The sequence below is a fragment of the Neolamprologus multifasciatus genome, chromosome 4 (genome assembly GCF_963576455.1).
Source record: "Neolamprologus multifasciatus chromosome 4, fNeoMul1.2, whole genome shotgun sequence".
Classification (NCBI taxonomy): Eukaryota; Metazoa; Chordata; class Actinopteri; order Cichliformes; family Cichlidae; genus Neolamprologus; species Neolamprologus multifasciatus.
This window is the reverse complement of record NC_140442.1, coordinates 24,239,865-24,258,422: the sequence shown is the minus strand read 5'-3', so window position 1 is coordinate 24,258,422 and position 18,558 is coordinate 24,239,865. Positions and strand designations below refer to the sequence as shown.

At 41.7% G+C, this 18,558-nt stretch overlaps 2 protein-coding genes across 6 annotated transcripts; one reads left to right on the top strand and one right to left on the bottom strand.

Moving 5' to 3' along the window:
* Positions 1-1,215: 1,215 nt before the first annotated feature.
* On the bottom strand, positions 1,216-17,988 carry LOC146520544 (dynein axonemal intermediate chain 2-like). Of its 5 annotated transcripts, XM_085157834.1 has the most exons (8): positions 17,893-17,986; positions 14,017-14,163; positions 12,467-12,506; positions 12,398-12,428; positions 12,103-12,286; positions 9,791-9,952; positions 7,909-8,030; positions 1,216-1,935 (listed from the first exon to the last, which is right to left on the bottom strand). In XM_085157834.1, the coding sequence occupies exons 5-7, from the start codon at positions 12,283-12,285 to the stop codon at positions 7,926-7,928; spliced, it is 450 nt and encodes a 149-aa protein (XP_085013960.1). In that variant the 5' UTR covers position 12,286; positions 12,398-12,428; positions 12,467-12,506; positions 14,017-14,163; positions 17,893-17,986; the 3' UTR covers positions 1,216-1,935; positions 7,909-7,925. The 5 variants fall into 5 exon arrangements, 4 of the variants coding, with proteins under 4 accessions (XP_085013960.1, XP_085013959.1, XP_085013958.1 ...); XR_014873835.1 differs by lacking the exon at positions 17,893-17,986 and having other exon boundaries at positions 1,216-1,327; positions 1,864-1,935; positions 12,398-12,506; XM_085157833.1 differs by having other exon boundaries at positions 12,384-12,506; positions 17,893-17,988.
* LOC146520545 (uncharacterized) lies at positions 1,933-7,915 on the top strand. Its single transcript, XM_085157793.1, has 2 exons — positions 1,933-5,130; positions 5,754-7,915. Exons 1-2 carry the CDS (start codon positions 2,960-2,962, stop codon positions 6,193-6,195), a joined length of 2,613 nt encoding a protein of 870 aa, XP_085013919.1. The 5' UTR covers positions 1,933-2,959; the 3' UTR covers positions 6,196-7,915.
* Positions 17,989-18,558: the final 570 nt, after the last annotated feature.

Sequence of the window (18,558 nt, the reverse complement as noted above, 5' to 3'; positions counted from 1 at the left end):
TAAGTCTACTGTTGGAGCTTACCAAACTGAATCAAACACGTTCGGTAATAATGATGTAGTTGAAGCTGCATAACAGAGAACTGTTTCCTAAATCCCAAAAACGGAAGTACCTCTCACCACGGTGGCCTCAAACTCAAACTCCAGACAGGCACCTCCTGTTCGGATTTCCTGTAACACAAAACATTCTGCAGTGAACATACTGACCCTGATGTGGTGTTAAGTCAGCCTGTGGACAGGTTGGTGACGGTACGTTTGACCTCATTAGGATCTCTGAGGACATAAGAAGTACAGCAATTACCAGTCAGGATGCTGATTGGCTAGAGATCGGACCAGGGTTGAGAATTAGAGGAGTATGCTGACCATCGCTGACGGGTCAATTCCATAACCAGTAGTTTTTAGACCCATTGGTCATTTTGTGTGTGGCTTACAGGCCTAGCATGAAACACTGTGATTTTGCTCCAGTTTTTTTGCTCCCTCTCCTGCCTTTGTGTGCAGCTGTTTGTCCTATGCAGTTAAAAGAGACAGCAGAACTCCAGTGTTAGCCTGCCTTTGCTGTGTGGTGGCTGTATATGTTTTGATGATTTACTCCTGCTCCGTGGAGAGGAGTGTATCTGCTTTCATCTAACCTTCTTGACATTTGTTTAGCTTCTAAGTTTTGTCTTTTTCTCTTGATGATGAAAGGGGCTTGTGTGTCTCTTTTAGTTAAGATTTACTTTGTTTTCAGCTACTTCCCCAGATAACCTTGGACACCATGAGTTAGCACATCTGGAGGGATATTATGTACCTTATGTCAAACCAGTGGTTTATAACTGAGGAAATAATAAGGGAAGTAGTAAGAGTTAATGACAGTTATAACTTTTTATGAAAATCATCACATTATGATATTTCTGAACTTGGTACTAAACAATAATCATATGTCCAAAAATAATAAATAAAATAATAAATTAAGACAACTGCTTTTGGGGTCTGTGTGTCTGTGTGAAAATGTGTTGAACGACAATAAAAAGGTTTTTCTTAATTAAATTGGTGCTTTTGTAACAACAGAGGCCTGTGAGGATGGAGGGAGCTGGAGGCTGCGTGCCGCACTGGCATTGGAAGGCTTTAATTCATTTTACTTGTTTTTTTTTTATTCAAAAAAGGAAAATCTGTCACTGCCGAGCGGCCAAACACAGGTAAATGGACTCAGGTGCAGACAACACTCGGAGTTGCAAGGTGTGGATGTTACGCAACTGTTTATTACTGCAAATAGAGTGACACAAACTGTGGGGTGAACAACAAAATGCAAATGACCTAAAACTATGAACTAAGAGCGAGAAGCAGAAAAATCCTCTGGAAGGGAAACAACCACTAAGAAAGAACTATTAACTAAAGCAATACTAGTGGGCACAGGCCACGAAAGTACAATATGAGGTAATTCATACAAAACTTCTTGAACAGTATCAAACACTCGGTCAATGAAACAAGGTAAAATTTCTGTGGTAAGTTATGAGCTTATATATACACACTATGGCACAGCTAGACATCACTAAAAGAATCACACAACAAAAACATGACCATGAACTAGACGTACGCTTTATGTGCCGTGAAAAAGGTCCTGGGAATTAGTCTCTTGCTGTAAGGGGAGCAGCTAAGGAACCCGACACTGGGTAAAATCCCGAGCGTGAACCCTATGCTGCAGGGGAAGGGAGGAATGCAAGTGGGGTCAGGTATTAAAATGTGATGGGCAGTAATTAGTAACAGTCTTAGTTGTGCAGGCGGCGGCGAGACGTAGATGGGAAAGGAGAGGGGTCCGGGTGAGGCGTGAACGGAGTCCAAAAACACAAAAACTGTTGCAAGCTGGGCAGAGAGGCAGGCGCGTGGAACAAAGAACCTGCGAGCAGACCGGCATCGGACTGAGGTCAGGAATATGGAGGTGAAGAGCTGGCATCCAGCAGGCTGCTGAGAGCAGAGGGAAAAACAGAATTAAAAACAGAGTTTAACTATGATGAGGTTCTATGACTGTGAAGCCTTCACTAACGAGGGTTAGTCGACATCCTGGCACTGAATGTTTGAGACCACCTTTCTGGAAAAATCCAGAACTCCCCCGGACCATGACAAAATCTGAATTAGTCAGTCTACACATGCTCCAACACATTGTGAGGTGATTGTATTGGAGTGAGAATCCCCAAGAAAGTCAGGTGCATCTTCACACATCGGCCAGTGTAGGTAAAAATGACAATCTCGTTGACTCACGAAGCAAACCCTGAGCTGTGGCTCCTCCTCCCGATCCAACGATAAAGCAATTTAAACTAGAGGTGGCCCTACCCTTTACCATTGAAAAAAACAACAGTGATCAATAGAGCAATTTCAGATAGGCAGACTCTTGCTTTGACCAATCAGAGAGATTGGGTTTAACCTGAACTGGAAGTTATTGCCTGTCAGAGTTTGAGGTAATGTCAGACCAGTAGAAAAAAGTTACGTTTTTACTGTAACACCACAAATATTTTTAACAAAATATCTTCATAACTTGAAATGCAAATAGAAATTCTTTTACCTAAAAATGCAGTAAAGGCTTTTTATATAAGCATTTAAAACTATTTACAGAACAATCAGGTGTTCTGCATTAAATAAGAAGGTACACACATTATTTGTGCCACTCCAAAAAACTGTTTCTGTCCAGTATAAGACAGAGGAGAACACCACAGGCCTAAACACTGCACACCTGACAACAGGAGGTGTATCACTTCTCCTGTTTTTCACCTGGAGACAGCGTTTACACTGCAATCCTTCGTCGGTGGCTCTTTTGCGACAACTGTGACATTCACTAGTATTGTTAACTTGTTATTTTCTGTTTTATCGCGAGAGTACTGTGGCCCGCGAAAAGTATTGTTTTTGTTCGTATGTAAAATGGCGGAACGAATAAAGCGCTGTGAATGAGAGTACGACGTCGTGTCTTTTGAGTTAACATTGGTAGCAGAGGATGGTTTCCAATTACAAAGTACCACCAAAGCTTGATGAAGCCAGGCCATACGAGTGCTGGAAGAATGAAGTCAATATCTGGAGACGAGTTACGGAGCTGGATAAAAAGAAACAGGCACTCGCGGTGGCGCTGGGGCTCGAGGGAAGAGCCAGAGAAACGGCCATGGAGATACCCGCGGAAGATTTGGACAAAGATGACGGTATGGAAATACTACTTGCAAAACTTGACGCGGTGTTTCAGAGAGAAGAGAAAGACCACACTTATGCAGCCTACTCGTGTTTTGACTCCATTGCAAAGAACCACAGCGTGTCCATGGCAGACTACATTATAGACTTTGAACAGCGTTATAACCGGATGAAAAAGTACAACATGACGCTGCCTGACGCTGTGCTAGCATTTAAGCTTCTAGATACAGCTTGTCTTGATGAGAAAAGTCGACAGCTTGCACTGACAGCGTGCACGGACTTAACGTTTGCGTCTATGAAGTCTGCACTGAAACGGATTTTCGGAGGGAAAGTAACCGGAGTTTTCAGCGGAATTCAACTGAACCAAGATGCAGTTTTCCTTACGGAACAAAGAGGTCCCAAATACAAACGAAACAATGGTACTTCGTCGCGGAGTGGACAGCGACAACCACTACAAGGTACCAATTCACTTGACAAGTTTGGCAAGCGAACAAGATGTGCTATTTGTCAGAGCACTTACCACTGGGCAAAAGACTGTCCTCATCATAATGGTGACCAAGTAAAGCTAACTGAAGATGGGAAAGTGGAGGAGTGTAACATTACTTTGTACACTAAAGCCTCAATGACAGACTCTGAAATCTTCCTGACTGAGGCACTGGGGTCAGCCATTATTGATACTGCATGTACACGTACAGTTTGTGGTCAGAAGTGGCTAGATAGTTACATGTGTGACCTCAGCCAAGGCCAAGTAAACAAGTTGTTGCAATCAGAAACCCCCAGCTCCAGACCATTTCGCTTTGGGGATGGTATTGTAGTGTATTCCAGCAGAAAAGTGAAACTTCCAGCCAAAATTGGACAAACAAAATGTGACATTGAAAGTGAAGTAGTTCCTGTTGACATTCCACTACTACGGAGCAAAACGTCTCTCAAGAAAGCAGGGACTGTTCTAGACATGGAGAATGACAGTGTTGTCATGTTCAAGCAGCCTGTTCCCCTAGAGCTCACTAGTTCGGGACACTATTGTGTGGACATTAGAGATGAAAATACTACAGAAAGCTGCAATGAAAATGAAGTTCTCATGGTAACCGCTGAAATGTCTACAAAAGAGAAACAGAAAGTCCTTGTGAAGTTTCATAAGCAGTTTGGTCATGCATCTGCAGAGAGGTTATTGAGGCTTATCCAAAGCTCTGGCAATACAGATAAACAATGTGCAGTTATTCTACAAGAGATAGTTCGTGACTGTGACATTTGTCAGAAATATTGCAAAACCAAGCCGAGACCTGCTGTTGGTCTACCCCTGGCTTCTGAGTATAATGAGACAGTAGCGATGGATCTACATGAGCTGGAGCCCAATGTGTGGTACCTTCACATCATCGACCACTTCACACGCTTCAATGCCGGCAGCATCGTAAAGACAAAGAAAGCTCCAGAGATTGTCAACTCCTTCATTCACACCTGGATAAGCATTCACGGTGCCCCCAGACGGCTCTACACAGACAACGGCGGAGAGTTCAACAACACAGAGATTCGGGACATGGCTGAAAACTTCAACATTGAGGTAAAAACAACGGTGGGGTATAGTCCCTGGAGCAACGGACTACTGGAGAGACATAAAATGACACTTACAGAAATCCTCCTGAAGGTAAAAAAGGAACGAGGATGTGACTGGTACACTGCGCTAGACTGGGCCCTTATGGCCAAAAACAGTATGCTTAATGTACATGGTTATAGTCCACATCAACTTGTGTTTGGCCAAAACCCCAACCTTCCTTCTGTGTTGATGGATAAGCCACCTGCCTTAGAGGGCACAACTGTAAGTGCAAGAGTAGCTGAACATATATCAGCATTACATGCTTCCAGGAAAGCATTTACTGAGGCAGAGTGTTCAGAAAGGATCAGGAGAGCACTACGCAAACAACTTAGGCCTACAGATGACAAATATGAGGCAGGAGATAAAGTATACTACATACGAGTCGACTGTACAGAGTGGAAGGGTCCAAGTGTAGTTATTGGGCAGGATGGAACTGTTGTATTTGTAAGACATGGGGGGACTCTTGTAAGAGTACACCAGTCAAGGTTGAGTAAAGTGGATTCACAGACTGGAGATAAACAAATACCACACAGTACTACTGATGATGACAACAAAGACGCAGTTGAAAATGATGACACTGACACACCCGATGGTGAGTATTAGTGAGGAAGAAGACATCACTATTGACAGAGAAACTAACACTACAGAAAACATGTCTGGCACACACACTACAGAAAACAGGTCTGTCACACAAACTGCAAAATGAGCCCTCTACACCCGCTGATCATGTCTCTGCAAATTTAAAGTTAAGATCAGGACAGCTGATCACTTTTACCAACAGAGACAACGGTGTTCAACACATAGCCAGAGTGCTAGGCAGAGCGGGAAAAGCAAAAGGGCAATACAAAAACTGGTACAATGTGCAATATCTTCAGCATGATGGTAGTGAAGGTGAAAAGAAAGCTGTAGACATGTCACTTGTTGATGGTCTTTGCACTGAAGCTGAAAACAGAGATGCAGATGTACTCATAACAAAAGATATTTCCTTTGATTCTGCTAAGCAGCAGGAGATTGAGAGCTGGCAAAGTAATGGTGTGTTTGATGAAGTGAAAGACCTGGGTCAAAAATGTGTGTCTACTAGATGGGTCTGTACACTCAAAGAAACTACTAATGGTCTTGTCCCAAAGGCTCGACTTGTGGCACGGGGGTTTGAAGAGGTAAATACTAAAGAACTACAGAAAGACTCTCCAACATGTGCGTCTGAGTCCCTCAGACTGGTGCTAGCTGTGATATGTCAAAACAAGTGGAGAGTAAATTCAATGGACATTAAATCTGCCTTCTTGCAGGGAATGGAACTGTCAAGAGACATTTATCTTCGTCCCCCACCTGAAGCTGGCAAGGATAATGTTCTATGGAAACTGAAAAAGTGTGTTTATGGACTTGCAGATGCTTCACTTTATTGGTACAATAAGGTCAAAGACATTATGCTCAAAACCGGTGGTAAAAAAATCACAGGTTGATCCTGCAGTGTTCTATTGGCAGAATGAACAATCTGAGGTTACAGGAGTGCTTGCATGTCACGTTGATGATTTCCTTTGGGCTGGTTCAAGTCACTTTGCAACTCATATCATTCCTGTACTGAAATCTACCTTCCTTGTGGGCCGTGAAGAACATGACAGCTTTTCTTATGTTGGTATGGACATTTGTACAGTTAATGATGTAATAGAGGTGCAGCAACAACTTTACATTGACAACCTACAACCGGTTCAGTTACAAGCAGCACGGGCTGTACAGAGGGAGGCTTCCTTAAGTGAAACAGAACGTGAGCAACTCAAGTCAAAAATAGGACAGATTTTGTGGGTTGCCAAACAAACGAGGCCTGATGTTATGTTTGACACATGTAGCCTTGGATCTAATATCAAAGATGCAACTGTACAGTCTATTCATGAAGTGAACAAAGTTATCCGTAAACTTAAGGCAGAGAAAGTGACTCTTAAGTTTCAGCACTTGGGTAGCAGTGAGGATCTGGCATTGGTTGTTTTCAGTGATGCTTCATTTGGCAACCTTCCTGATGGCGGTACTCAAGGAGGGGCATTAATCCTCCTTATGGGTAAAGGAGGAAAGTTTTGTCCTCTCTTCTGGCAGTCTAAAAAAATCAGGCGCGTGGTCAGAAGTACACTGGCAGGAGAAACTCTTGCCATGTCAGATGGAATAGACAGTGCTGTCTTCCTGGCAACACTTTTTTCTGAGCTTACAACTGGTAACACTGGTCTGAACGCTCTTCCTTTGATCTGTGTGACTGACAATCATTCCTTGTTTGATGCACTCAAATCTACTAAGCAGGTTACAGAGAAGAGACTGAGGCTAGAAATGAGCAGCATTAAAGAGCTCATACAAGCCAAGAAAATCAGACAGGTTTGTTGGTCAGATTCAAAATCCCAACTTGCTGATTGTCTGACAAAAAAGGGAGTTTCACCTTTAACCCTTCTAAAGGCGCTAGATGAAGGACTCTGGATACTGTAATCCTTTGTTTACAAAGTTGTCTTTGCATTAAAATGCACCATTGTTTATTGTGTGCAATGATAGTATGCTTTAAGTAAAGCAAAGCACTTTTGAAATGTTTTTTTGTTTATATATATACATATATGTATACAAATGTTTACAGGGGTGTGTTTATACTTTTATTTTATTTTATTTTTTAAAGAAAGAGGGAGATTGTTAACTTGTTATTTTCTGTTTTATCGCGAGAGTACTGTGGCCCGCGAAAAGTATTGTTGTTGTTCGTATGTTAAATGGCAGAACGAATAAAGCGCTGTGAATGAGAGTACGACGTCGTGTCTTTTGAGTTAACAAGTATAACTGACACACAAAACAAAACAACAGCTACACTACACACTAACTACACAAGACATCAAACTACCTAAAGACACCAAACACGCTAAACGTCACACACCTCTCACATCTCAAAACTTGCTCTCTCCTTCTTTCACTTACTCGCTCTCTCACTCCTAAAACTTCCCCCTCTTCCTAAACAACCAAATGCCATGTTTCCATATAATTGTTTGATTGGTTGACATGGTACAGTGATGCTTATTAACTCAATATGTACATGTAATTTTCTGCGCAAAAAACAAGAAGCTTCAGGTTATCCATCATCCGCATGTCATAAACGAGGAGGACAGAATGCTTTAATTAATGACTATGATGCTAAACACCCCTCATGTCAGCCATACCTGAAGACATTGATGATCTAGGCTGATGGTGACTCCTGAATTTCCTCCACTTCCTCCTCATCCTTGAAATACTCCTGATGGATGTCCACAGCATTGTTCAGTCTGATGGCGTCCTCCATGACCTGGACAACATGATACCATTAGAATGACATCATAGAATGAGGGGTGTGACCAGAGCCAGAAATGCACTCATTGATCCTTTTGTTGATTTATTGCTATCATCATACACTACTAATCAACTAATCGAAGTGCAAGTATCACAGTCTGTTATTTATTCTCCCTCCGTGCAAGGCAACATCCAGGGATGGTGCTGTGGGTTCAGCATGGCTGGCAGCCATTGTTCAATCATGCCTCCCCTGTTTCAGTTGGAACACTGGGGCCTGGAGGAGAGAGCTGCGGACTGCCATGCACCATGAGCAGCCAATGGGAGCGAGAACAGTCGCAATTCTTGCTTTTTCTGTTGGGGGAGGCCCAAATAGTGCCATTCAACCTTCAGCAGCAGCAAGGGGCTGTTTTTACAATGTCTGCCAGGTAATTCTACACCGACTGGGTAGAGGGCATCAGAGGGCCACTACCGCCATTTGTGAGGAGGACGGATGAAGCTGGGGGACAGACCCTTTGCATATGCTAATGCACAATGCAGTAGCCAGAGATGAAGCCTCGGCCAACAAAGAAGAAGCTCCGCTGCTGAACCTCCTCGTACTGCAGCAATTTGTGGAGGCGCTCCCAGCAGGAACAGCGAAGTGGGTCCACTACCATCAGCAAGTGAGCCTCAAACTTGCTATAACACTGGCCAAAGACCACTGGAAATTAAACAAAGGGGCAAAATATACAGCCTAAGGCTGCGGTTAGCTCCTGCATGACACACACCTTGACTTTGGGAACAGATTGATGTGATTGCTGTGATTGATGCGATATTTGGCCACATTGCTATAACGACACCACTCGATTACTTCACACACATGCTACCAATTATCTATAAATTGCTGCTTAAGGAACTAAGGACCAACGGAAACTTTTAAATGCAAGTTCTTTTTTCTAATGTGTTGTACAACTATCAAATTCATTTTTTTATGTTACATAGTAATATGGTCCTTACCAATTGTGAAACTAAATTAATTAGTTTCATAGATCTAATCCATACTGCTCCTTTAAGGCAGCAAACTCGCTATATTCTATTCATTATACCAATTAATAACACCAGTGGTAAACAAAAACACTACTTTAAAACAACTCAGTGCAAATAGGCATGCATGTTCATTTTCTTTCAACTCACAACAACAACTCAACTTCCAAACCAAAACACCAACACAAAGGAGTGTGTGTTTAGACAGCACCAGTTAGCTAATCACAGAGAACTGTAATCTTTGACATTTGTTTACCAAGTGAACAGCTTTAACATTTAAGCAGCTGCAACTGTTAGTGCAAAGACTGTGTATTTACAAGGTGAGAGCTTCAGGTCTCCAGATCTACTAGCTAACAAAAGACACATTACGCTTTCACCTGCTTCTCTGCTTCAACGGCAACAATGTTCCTCTTACGTCAGAGGCACAGCTACAGCAAGTGTAGAGCTAAGCAGCCTCACCAGCGTAACCAGTGTTGCTCTTTTAGCTTTGAATGTTTTAACTTAAATGCATTAACAACTTGTGTAATAATTCTAACAAAAGGTTTCTACTTTTATCTGTTTGTAACCCTGGGCTACACAACATCCATAAACAACATGTATCCATTCAGTATCAATCCAACCAACAAACCTGCATTAACCCAACCATCCATAAAGCCAGCAACCATCCCGCCAACATGCATCAACCCAAAACTCCAACCAGACAGCATGCATCACAGTAAGACTAGGTGGACTGCTGTGGATTTAGTTGGATCTTACTCTGCACAGCTGCAGAACACTGTTGCTATAGCTCTCGTCCTTTTCCACTTTATTCCTGAAAAGGCTTGTTTGTTTCTTGTCAGCAGAGTCGATGTCCTTGGGCCACCCCCCCTCCACGTGGTTTACTCCACAGCTTCTTGTCTCATGAAGTTCTGTGTTCACCTGAAAACAACAAGTAGCACCTGAGATTCACACAGACAGGCAATTCACGCAGTGTACTGTTACTCAGGAGGTAGAGCAGGTCACTAATCAGAAGGTTGGTGGTTCAGTCCTTGGCTGCATCCCTTGGGCAAGATACTGAACCCTGAATTGCATTCTGATGCATTCATCAGAGTGTGATAAAAAGCACAGAAAAGTTGCTTTTATGAATGGGTGAATGAGGCATGTTCTGTATATAAGAACCAGTCTCTTTACTATGTATGTAATTTCAACCCTTTTGGCAATCCAGTTCAAGCTGTGTAGTTGATCAGTTACTGCAGGAGCGTCACACTCAGTTATGTCCTCAGTTAGAAGCATGGACTGCTTCTAACTTGATTTCTCCTAGCCCGATACTAATAAGATAATAACATATACTGTATTGATCCCCGAGGGAAAATCCCTCTCTGCATTTAACCCATTCACTCAGAGAAGGAGTGGGAAGCCACTGGGCACCCAAAGAGCAGTGCGTAGAGACAGCACCTTGCTCAGGGGTACCTCGGGGAGCCGTTCAGTGGATTCGAACCCCCAACATTCCAATCATAGGGCCACCACTCTACCTACTGAGCTATCCCTACCCATAACGCTAGAGTATTCACATTTCTCTGTGTAAAGGCGGCTGATCTGACAGTGTCCACAACTCATAAATAATTTCTAAAACTCATCAATAGCCTGAGATGTCTTCAGAAAAATAAAACATCTCCATTTCTACAAACTACAAAGAAACGCTGCAGTAAAAATTAGAGAAAACCATCAGCATGGCTCCTCAGGCTCACAGTCTATGATGGGGCAGGCAATTAATTCTCCCAAGGGCCCACATAAGAAACTGGGACTGGGATGTTCTGGCAGATCACGGTCACATATTCTAGTCTTGTATCTCTATTCAAACTAGAGCTGGGAGATATAAGATTTTTCCATATCACGATATGTTTTTTTCATTTCAGGCGATAACGATATATATCACAAGCCAAATGACTATATTTGTAAGATTTAAATGTGCCGTTGCTCACAAGTAAAATGTGAAATAATCAGCAGCTTGTTTTGATTTAAATATTTAACAGGGTAGATGTACTTAAGGAACATGAGACTTTTTCAGATAAATAAAGGCAAATATCGCAAACTATACAAAAGGCAGCCGCTCAAGCGTTTAAGTTTCAAAATAGAACAAACGAAACAGGCTACCAAATTGTCAATTCCACTTAGAAACAAAATATTAATTCTAAAAATAAATCTTAGTTTGTGTTACAGAAGAACAGACAAAATTGACTAACTTTTGTCAATATCAAATAAACTGAGAACTAAAAGGAAATTCTCAATCTCTCCTTGTTGTATAGCTTAGCTTTTCAAACAGTTTTAACAGTTACTTTAGTCTGGCAAAAGCCGAATGACGAATTAGCGCTTTCAGTCAGAAAGCGATTTATCGTATTTCCAGACTTGCTTTCGGCACAATTTACAGTGCGCACTACTCTGTTTTTTGTCAGACTTGAAATAGCCGAAATACCTTCACACTACGGAACTTCTATGGCTCTTCCGTTCGACAATCTCTCCGGCATTGGAACCATCATCTGTTTTCTCTTCGGTAACCTTCGGTCACGCTCTCGGTTGATTTTTCTCTAGTCGGCACACTCATTTCCTCCATTACCCGGGCGGCACGGCGGCTGGCTGCTTCCCAAACAAATACACATGCGCGGTTTGGCACTTGTGCTGTACGTAATAAGTCACCTGACGTGACGCTGCGGCTGTGATTGGTTCGGCTCTGCGCTAGTTAATTTGGATTGGCTGTTCTTCTTCTTTTCTTTTTTTTTAAGAGGACAAGCGAGATGAGGGTTATCGCAATAGTTTAACTTTTCTATCGAGAAAAAGTTATTTCGCAATACATATCATTATCGTTCTATCGCCCAGCTCTAATTCAAACTTTTTGGAATGAAGTTTAAGTAATAAGTTACTTAAGTGGCAGGTAATTTCAGACTGACATAAGTCATTTCAGTCTGCATGCATCAAGACCCTTCAGATTCATACAATTTTGTTTTTAACGTTTTCTGTAATAATTATTTTATTATTTGATTTTGATAATTTAGTTGATAATTATCCCATGATCTCTTGGGCGTGAGGCTCACCTCGTGCTCTGACATCTCCACACCTGTCTGCGTGGCCACGTCCCGGTGGCTCTTCTGGATGAAGTTGAGGGCCAGGCTTGGGTCCGGGAGGATGTCCACCAGCAGCTCAGTAGGCGAATCCGAAAACTGACACTGACGGCCAAACTCGCAGCGCTTCTTGGAGTAAACATAAGTGTTTTCCATGCTGCCATGAAAACACAGAAGAGCCTGCTCTGTACTTGATTCTCTTAAGTACAGAGTTGGGAAGTGACGAAATACAAATATTTTGTTACTGTACTTACTTATAGTAACTTACTTAATGTGGCCGGGGTGTGTGATCTTTCTTCCCCTTCTGTGTATTTAGTAACGGTGGAGCCGGAGGAGCGGATTGGTTGCAGCAGCTAAGGAGTGCCTGTTTCCTGCGTCTGAGTACCGAAAACAACAGTATCAGCTGCTGAGTATTCAATAAAAGCCACACTGAGCACACAAAGATTGTGTGTGTTGGGTCGATTTCTTCACACTTTAAATTTAAATTTAAAGACATCTGTATTTTACTTGAGTAGTTTTTTCTCACTACTTTTTACTCTTACTCCATACATTTTTAAACAAATATTGGTACTTTCTGCTCCTTACATTTTCAAAGAGGCATCTTTTGTTTTAATGCATTTTGGAGGAGTTATTATTTCACGTTACTATTAGCCTCCAAAAATCGTATTATTATGCAGCAGCCTATATTATAGGATAATGAGAGATGATTTCTGCCAAAGTAAGGGGTTAAAGTGGAGCAGTGTTTTGTTGTTGTTTGTTTCTTCATTTTGTTTTTGCACAACACCAGAACGGAAGTGCAGGTAATAAAAATAATAATAATAATGGATTGCATTTATATAACGCTTTTCGAGATCCTCAAAGCGCTTTACAATTCCACTACTCATTCACTCACTGGTGGCGGGAAGTCTGGACAATGCTGTGATTGCAGCCATTCCCCAACTCTCTGTGAATGGTACTCATGGCCATTCGAGAATCTGTGTCTTTGATTAGTAGTCGTTGATCAATGGTCGTAAGAATTTCCATACTAACAATCATGGAACTAACCCCCCAGCCCATTCTTCATTCAGTGGTGCTAGTTTCCTTCGCTGTGCAAATGTACTGTTTATAAGGTTGGGGAAACCTGCAGTCAGCTGAGACTGAAGAAGTCACTTGGATGAGTGACAAAACGTTTCTCCCACTGAAAATCAGTGGATGAACAGAATCAACCTTTTAGAATTTACTTACCTGGATGATTGAGCATGCATCAGGACATTATTTTATTAATATTTTTGAAATGAAAGCAGCACAAACGAAATTTTTTGCAGCACAAACCAGCACAAATGTAGCACAAATGTTTGACATAATTTTTCTTTGATTTGGGTAATGTGGGGGTGATGGTTGACCTTTTGACCTTTACATTTTCAATAATATCTTTAAAAAAGAGGCAGCATAAACGACAATTTTAGTAGCACAAACCAGCACAAACGTAGCACAGTTGATTGACACCAGTTTTGTTTGATTCCATTAATGTTAGCGGGCTGGTTGACCTCTGATGACCTCTAGAAATTTTCTTGAATATCTTTAAAATGATAGCAGCACAAACGAAAATTTTTGCAGCACAAATGTAGCACAAATGTTTGATACCACTTTTGTTGGATTTGAAGAAGGTGGCGGGCCAACTTCACTCACATGCGAGCATCAAGGGAGGACTTTTTTAAAGTGCTAAAGTTAGCACTGCAGCTAACAGTAATCTTTCATAAAACTACTAAGGTAAAAGCAAGGTTATTCTTTTTTTCCTCTCTTTTTTCTTTGAAATCAGTTTAACTTTAAAAGGACTTGTCATGTCAAAGCTTGTATTTTTATGGTCATAAAAATAAAACAGTACAGCACTGAGAGTTTTTTACTCACCACAGTAGTCAGCTAAGTGGAATGAGGGCGGTTGGCCGTTGGCGCGCAATGGGTTAAAAAAAAAGATGAGGTGTTCAGGAGGTGCTCGGAAATTTGACTTATACAATGATAATGCGTGAGCGCGCATGCGTCTGAATGTGTCTGCGTCTGAGAGAGAGAGACAGAGAGAGCGAGAGAGAGAGAGCGAGAGAGAGAAAGAAAATACACTAGACTCATGAGTGTACAAATTGGCAGCTGGAATACTTTTAAGTTCTCTTTATGGTTTTTTGTTTTAAAATTCTGTTTTACTTCCAACAGTTTATATTGAAATACATGCAGATTGAAATTAAATTTGAAACATGATTAAATTCAAATTTGTGTGTGTGAGTGTGTGTGTGTGTGTGGGGGGGGGTTGCAAGACAGAAAAAGAAGTAATGAGTTGACAGTTAGTATCAGCGAGTGAGTGACATACAGAGAGAGTGGGACTGGCATCAAATGAACTGTTTTGTAGTCTATTCCATGTATCTACTGAGAAAGCTCAAATCTCAAATACTGTATCGAATCATTGGTTTACTTTGTGGTAATAGTGGTAGTAGTGCCCAGTGTTGGGACTAACGCGTTATTAAGTAACGCGTTACAGTAACTACGTTATTATGCCAAAATCAGGAACGCGTTAGTCGTTACTGGGATTTAGATAGGGTCGTTACTCGTTACTTCGTGTGGTGGCTATCGCGGAGCTTCCACAGATTCAGTAACATTAGCAAGTGGTGGAGGCAGCAGGTGGATGAGGGAAAGGGGACGCAGAAGGAAAAGAGACCCGAGGCGGCCGCCGGTCCAAGTGTGAACTGCAGGCTATCCGAGTCAGATATAAACCAAGTTTAGGTGGAGTTTATTTTCGTTATTCTGACTTTTTCCGTACTGCGTACTAGCTAGCATGACGGAGTTTCTATACAGCTGGGTGGGTGCTATGAAGTTAATGATGTTGAACTTTATTTTGTTCATAAGTTATTAGAGTTGCCAACTGTCCCGTCTGGTATTCCGATAAAATATTACGCGTTTCTTATTGAGGTGAAAAAGAACAGTTTGTCCCGTAATTCAGCTACAATGAAAAAGACACAAAGCTGGAGTTATTCTGTGTCTTTGCTGCACAGCTGCCTCTTCTTCTTTCATTCTCCCCCCTCCCTCTCCCGTTTCTACTTCAATCATGAAAACTGATCAATGATCAGCTGATCGGCTCTCTTGTTTGTTTATCGCCCACTTTGCGCCAGAAAGAGGAAACCAGCCAATGTCACGTTAAACAACAGCAGCACGTTTAAGCTTGATCAGCAGTTGTTAGAATTTATTTAATATTAATTTCTAGTATCAGCTGATGTTTGCTGGAGCCACAGCTGCAAAAAAGCTGCTGGTCATGATGTCGGTTTGGTTATCTGGTGAGAGGGAAACATGAAGATGAAACCAGGAGATGTCCTTACTGAATCATCAGAGCTGAACAGGTGATGGAGAAACAGGTTTACCTTTTAGGTGACATGAATGAGTTGAAGGAAGTTATGAACTGTTTCTGAGAGACAGATAACCCCAGGATCCTTTTTTATGAAGCTGACAGCTGGTAACTGTGCAGGTGCGGATCTAGCAAAGTTTTGCCAGGGGGGCCAGGTAGGGCATTAACAGGGAGAGGTGGGCACAAAGAAATACTTTTCTTTCTTATTCTCATTTAAAATGTCTAGCTTTTAAAAAATAATTATCTGAATCTTACAACAAACGATTGATAGATTGATGCATATATACCATCAAGACAGTGTACATCACTGTCACAACAGCGTTTGTTTTCATTCAAAGGCTTTATGAGTTTTCCTATAATGGCGGCCGGTCTCTAGTCAAAACGCCCGGGCCGATTTTTTGTCCCAGTCCAGCCCTGTATGCAGCTCATCTGCAGTCCGGTGTTACCTATATCTTCCTATTTAGAAGGCAGAATTTCCGAGTTCTGAGTACAATCAAAGCACCACGACTGCAGTTTTTGTGTTGGATGTAAAAGGCGCACATGACGCTGTGAATATCTTTAAAATGATAGCAGCACAAACGAAATTTTTGCAGCACAAACGTAGCACAAATGTTTGATACCACTTTTGTTGGATTTGAAGAAGGTGGGGGGCCAACTTCACTCACATGCAGTGTTGGGTAAGTTACTTTAAAATAGTAACTTAGTTACATTACTAGTTACTTCTATCAAAAGTAACTCAGTTACTTCAAGTTACTCGTTACTTTCAAAGTAACTAGTTACTAGGGAAAGTAACTTTGGTTTTACTCAGAATTCTCTTGTTAATGTGTTGCTTCCATAACTTTGCCAGTCTTCTAGCTTGCTTACTTGCCACAAGTGCACTGTGCCACCTACCAATAGAAAGGAAAAGATAATACATATTTCCACGAGAGAAATCCCACGCCTGAACCGTCATTGACTGCTGCCATGATTCTAGCCTACGTCACAGCGTCATGTGCGCCTTTTACATCCAACACAAAAAACTGCAGTCGTGGTGCTTTGATTGTACTCAGAACTCGGAAATTCTGCCTTCTGAATAGGAAGATGTAGGTAACACCAGACTGCAGATGAGCTGCATACAGGGCTGGACGGGGACAAAAAATCGGCCCGGGCATTTTGACTAGAGACCGGCCATTATAGGAAAAATCATAAAGCCTTTGAATGAAAACAAACGCTGTTGTGACAGTGATGTTCACTGTTTTGATGGTATATATGCATCAATCGTTTGTTGTAAGATTCAGATAATTATTTTTTAAAAGCTAGACATTTTAAATGAGAATAAGAAAGAAAAGTATTTCTTTGTGCCCACCTCTCCCTGTTAATGCCCTACCTGGTCCCCCTGGCAAAACTTTGCTAGATCCGCACCTGCACAGTTACCAGCTGTCAGCTACCTAAAAAGGATCCTTTTTAGGTAGCTGGTTTCCTCTTTCTGGCGCAAAGTGGGCGATAAACAAACAAGAGAGCCGATCAGCTGATCATTGATCAGTTTTCATGATTGAAGTAGAAACGGGAGAGGGAGGGGGGAGAAAGAGAGAAGAAGAGACAGCTGTGCAGCAAAGACACAGAATAACTCCAGCTTTGTGCCTTTTTCAATGTAGCCGAATTACGGGACAAACTGTTCCTTTTCACCTCAATAAGAAACGCGTAATATTTTCTCTGAATACCAGACGGGACGGTTGGCAACTCTAATAACCTATGAACAAAATAAAGTCAACATCATTAACTTCATAGCACCCACCCAGCTGTATAGAAACTCTGTCATGCTAGCTAGTACGCAGTACGGAAAAAGTCAGAATAACGAAAATAAACTCCACCTAAACTTGGTTTATATCTGACCCAGATAGACTGCAGGTCATAACTTCTTACCTGAAGTTCAGTTCACACTTGGACCGGCGGCCGCCTCGGGTCTCTTTTCCTTCTCATCCACCTGCTGGCCTCCAACACTTGCTAATGTTATTGAATCTGTGGAAGCTCCGCGATAGCCACCACACGAAGTAACGAGTAACGACCCTATCTAAATCCCAGTAACGACTAACGCGTTCCTGATTTTGGCATAATAACTAGTTACCGTGCTCGTTACCAGAATAATAACGTAGTTACTGTAATGCGTTACTTAATAACGCGTTAGTCCCACACTGCTCACATGCGAGCATCAAGGGAGGACTTTTTTAAAGTGCTAAAGTTAGCACTGCAGCTAACAGTAATCTTTCATAAAACTACTAAGGTAAAAGCAAGGTTATTCTTTTTTTTCCTCTCTTTTTTCTTTGAAATCAGTTTAACTTTAAAAGGACTTGTCATGTCAAAGCTTGTATTTTTATGGTCATAAAAATAAAACAGTACAGCACTGAGAGTTTTTTACTCACCACAGTAGTCAGCTAAGTGGAATGAGGGCGGTTGGCCGTTGGCGCGCAATGGGTTAAAAAAAAGATGAGGTGTTCAGGAGGTGCTCGAAAATTTGACTTATAAAATGATAATGCGTGAGCGCGCATGCGTCTGAATGTGTCTGCGTCTGAGAGAGAGAGAGAGAGAGAGAGACAGAGGAGAGCGAGAGAGAGAGAGAGAGAGAAAGAAAATTACACTAGACTCATGAGTGTACAAATTGGCAGCTGGAATACTTTTAAGTTCTCTTTATGGTTTTTTGTTTTAAAATTCTGTCTTACTTCCAATAGTTTATATTGAAATACATGCAGATTGAAATTAAATTTGAAACATGATTAAATTAAAATCTGTGTGTGTGAGTGTGTGTGTGTGTGGGGGGGGGGGGGGGGTTGCAAGACAGAAAAAGAAGTAATGAGTTGACAGTTAGTATCAGCGAGTGAGTGACATACAGAGAGAGTGGGACTGGCATCAAATGAACTGTTTTGTAGTCTATTCCATGTATCTACTGAGAAAGCTCAAATCTCAAATACTGTATCGAATCATTGGTTTACTTTGTGGTAATAGTGGTAGTAGTGCCCAGTGTTGGGACTAACGCGTTATTTAGTAACGCGTTACAGTAACTACGTTATTATTCTGGTAACGAGCACGGT

Bases quoted from the DNA above. Each gene is read 5' to 3' on its own strand.
- LOC146520545 (XM_085157793.1), top strand. From the start codon at position 2,960: ATGGTTTCCAATTACAAAGTACCACCAAAGCTTGATGAAGCCAGGCCA. The intron at 5,131-5,753 runs GTGGAAGGGTCC...GGAGATTGAGAG, and splicing joins ATACGAGTCGACTGTACAGA to CTGGCAAAGTAATGGTGTGT.
- LOC146520544 (XM_085157833.1), bottom strand. From the start codon at position 12,285: ATGGAAAACACTTATGTTTACTCCAAGAAGCGCTGCGAGTTTGGCCGT. The intron at 9,953-12,102 runs GTGAGCCTCACG...TGTTGTTTTCAG, and splicing joins TGGAGATGTCAGAGCACGAG to GTGAACACAGAACTTCATGA. The intron at 8,031-9,790 runs GTAAGATCCAAC...CATGTTGTCCAG, and splicing joins GTGTTCTGCAGCTGTGCAGA to GTCATGGAGGACGCCATCAG.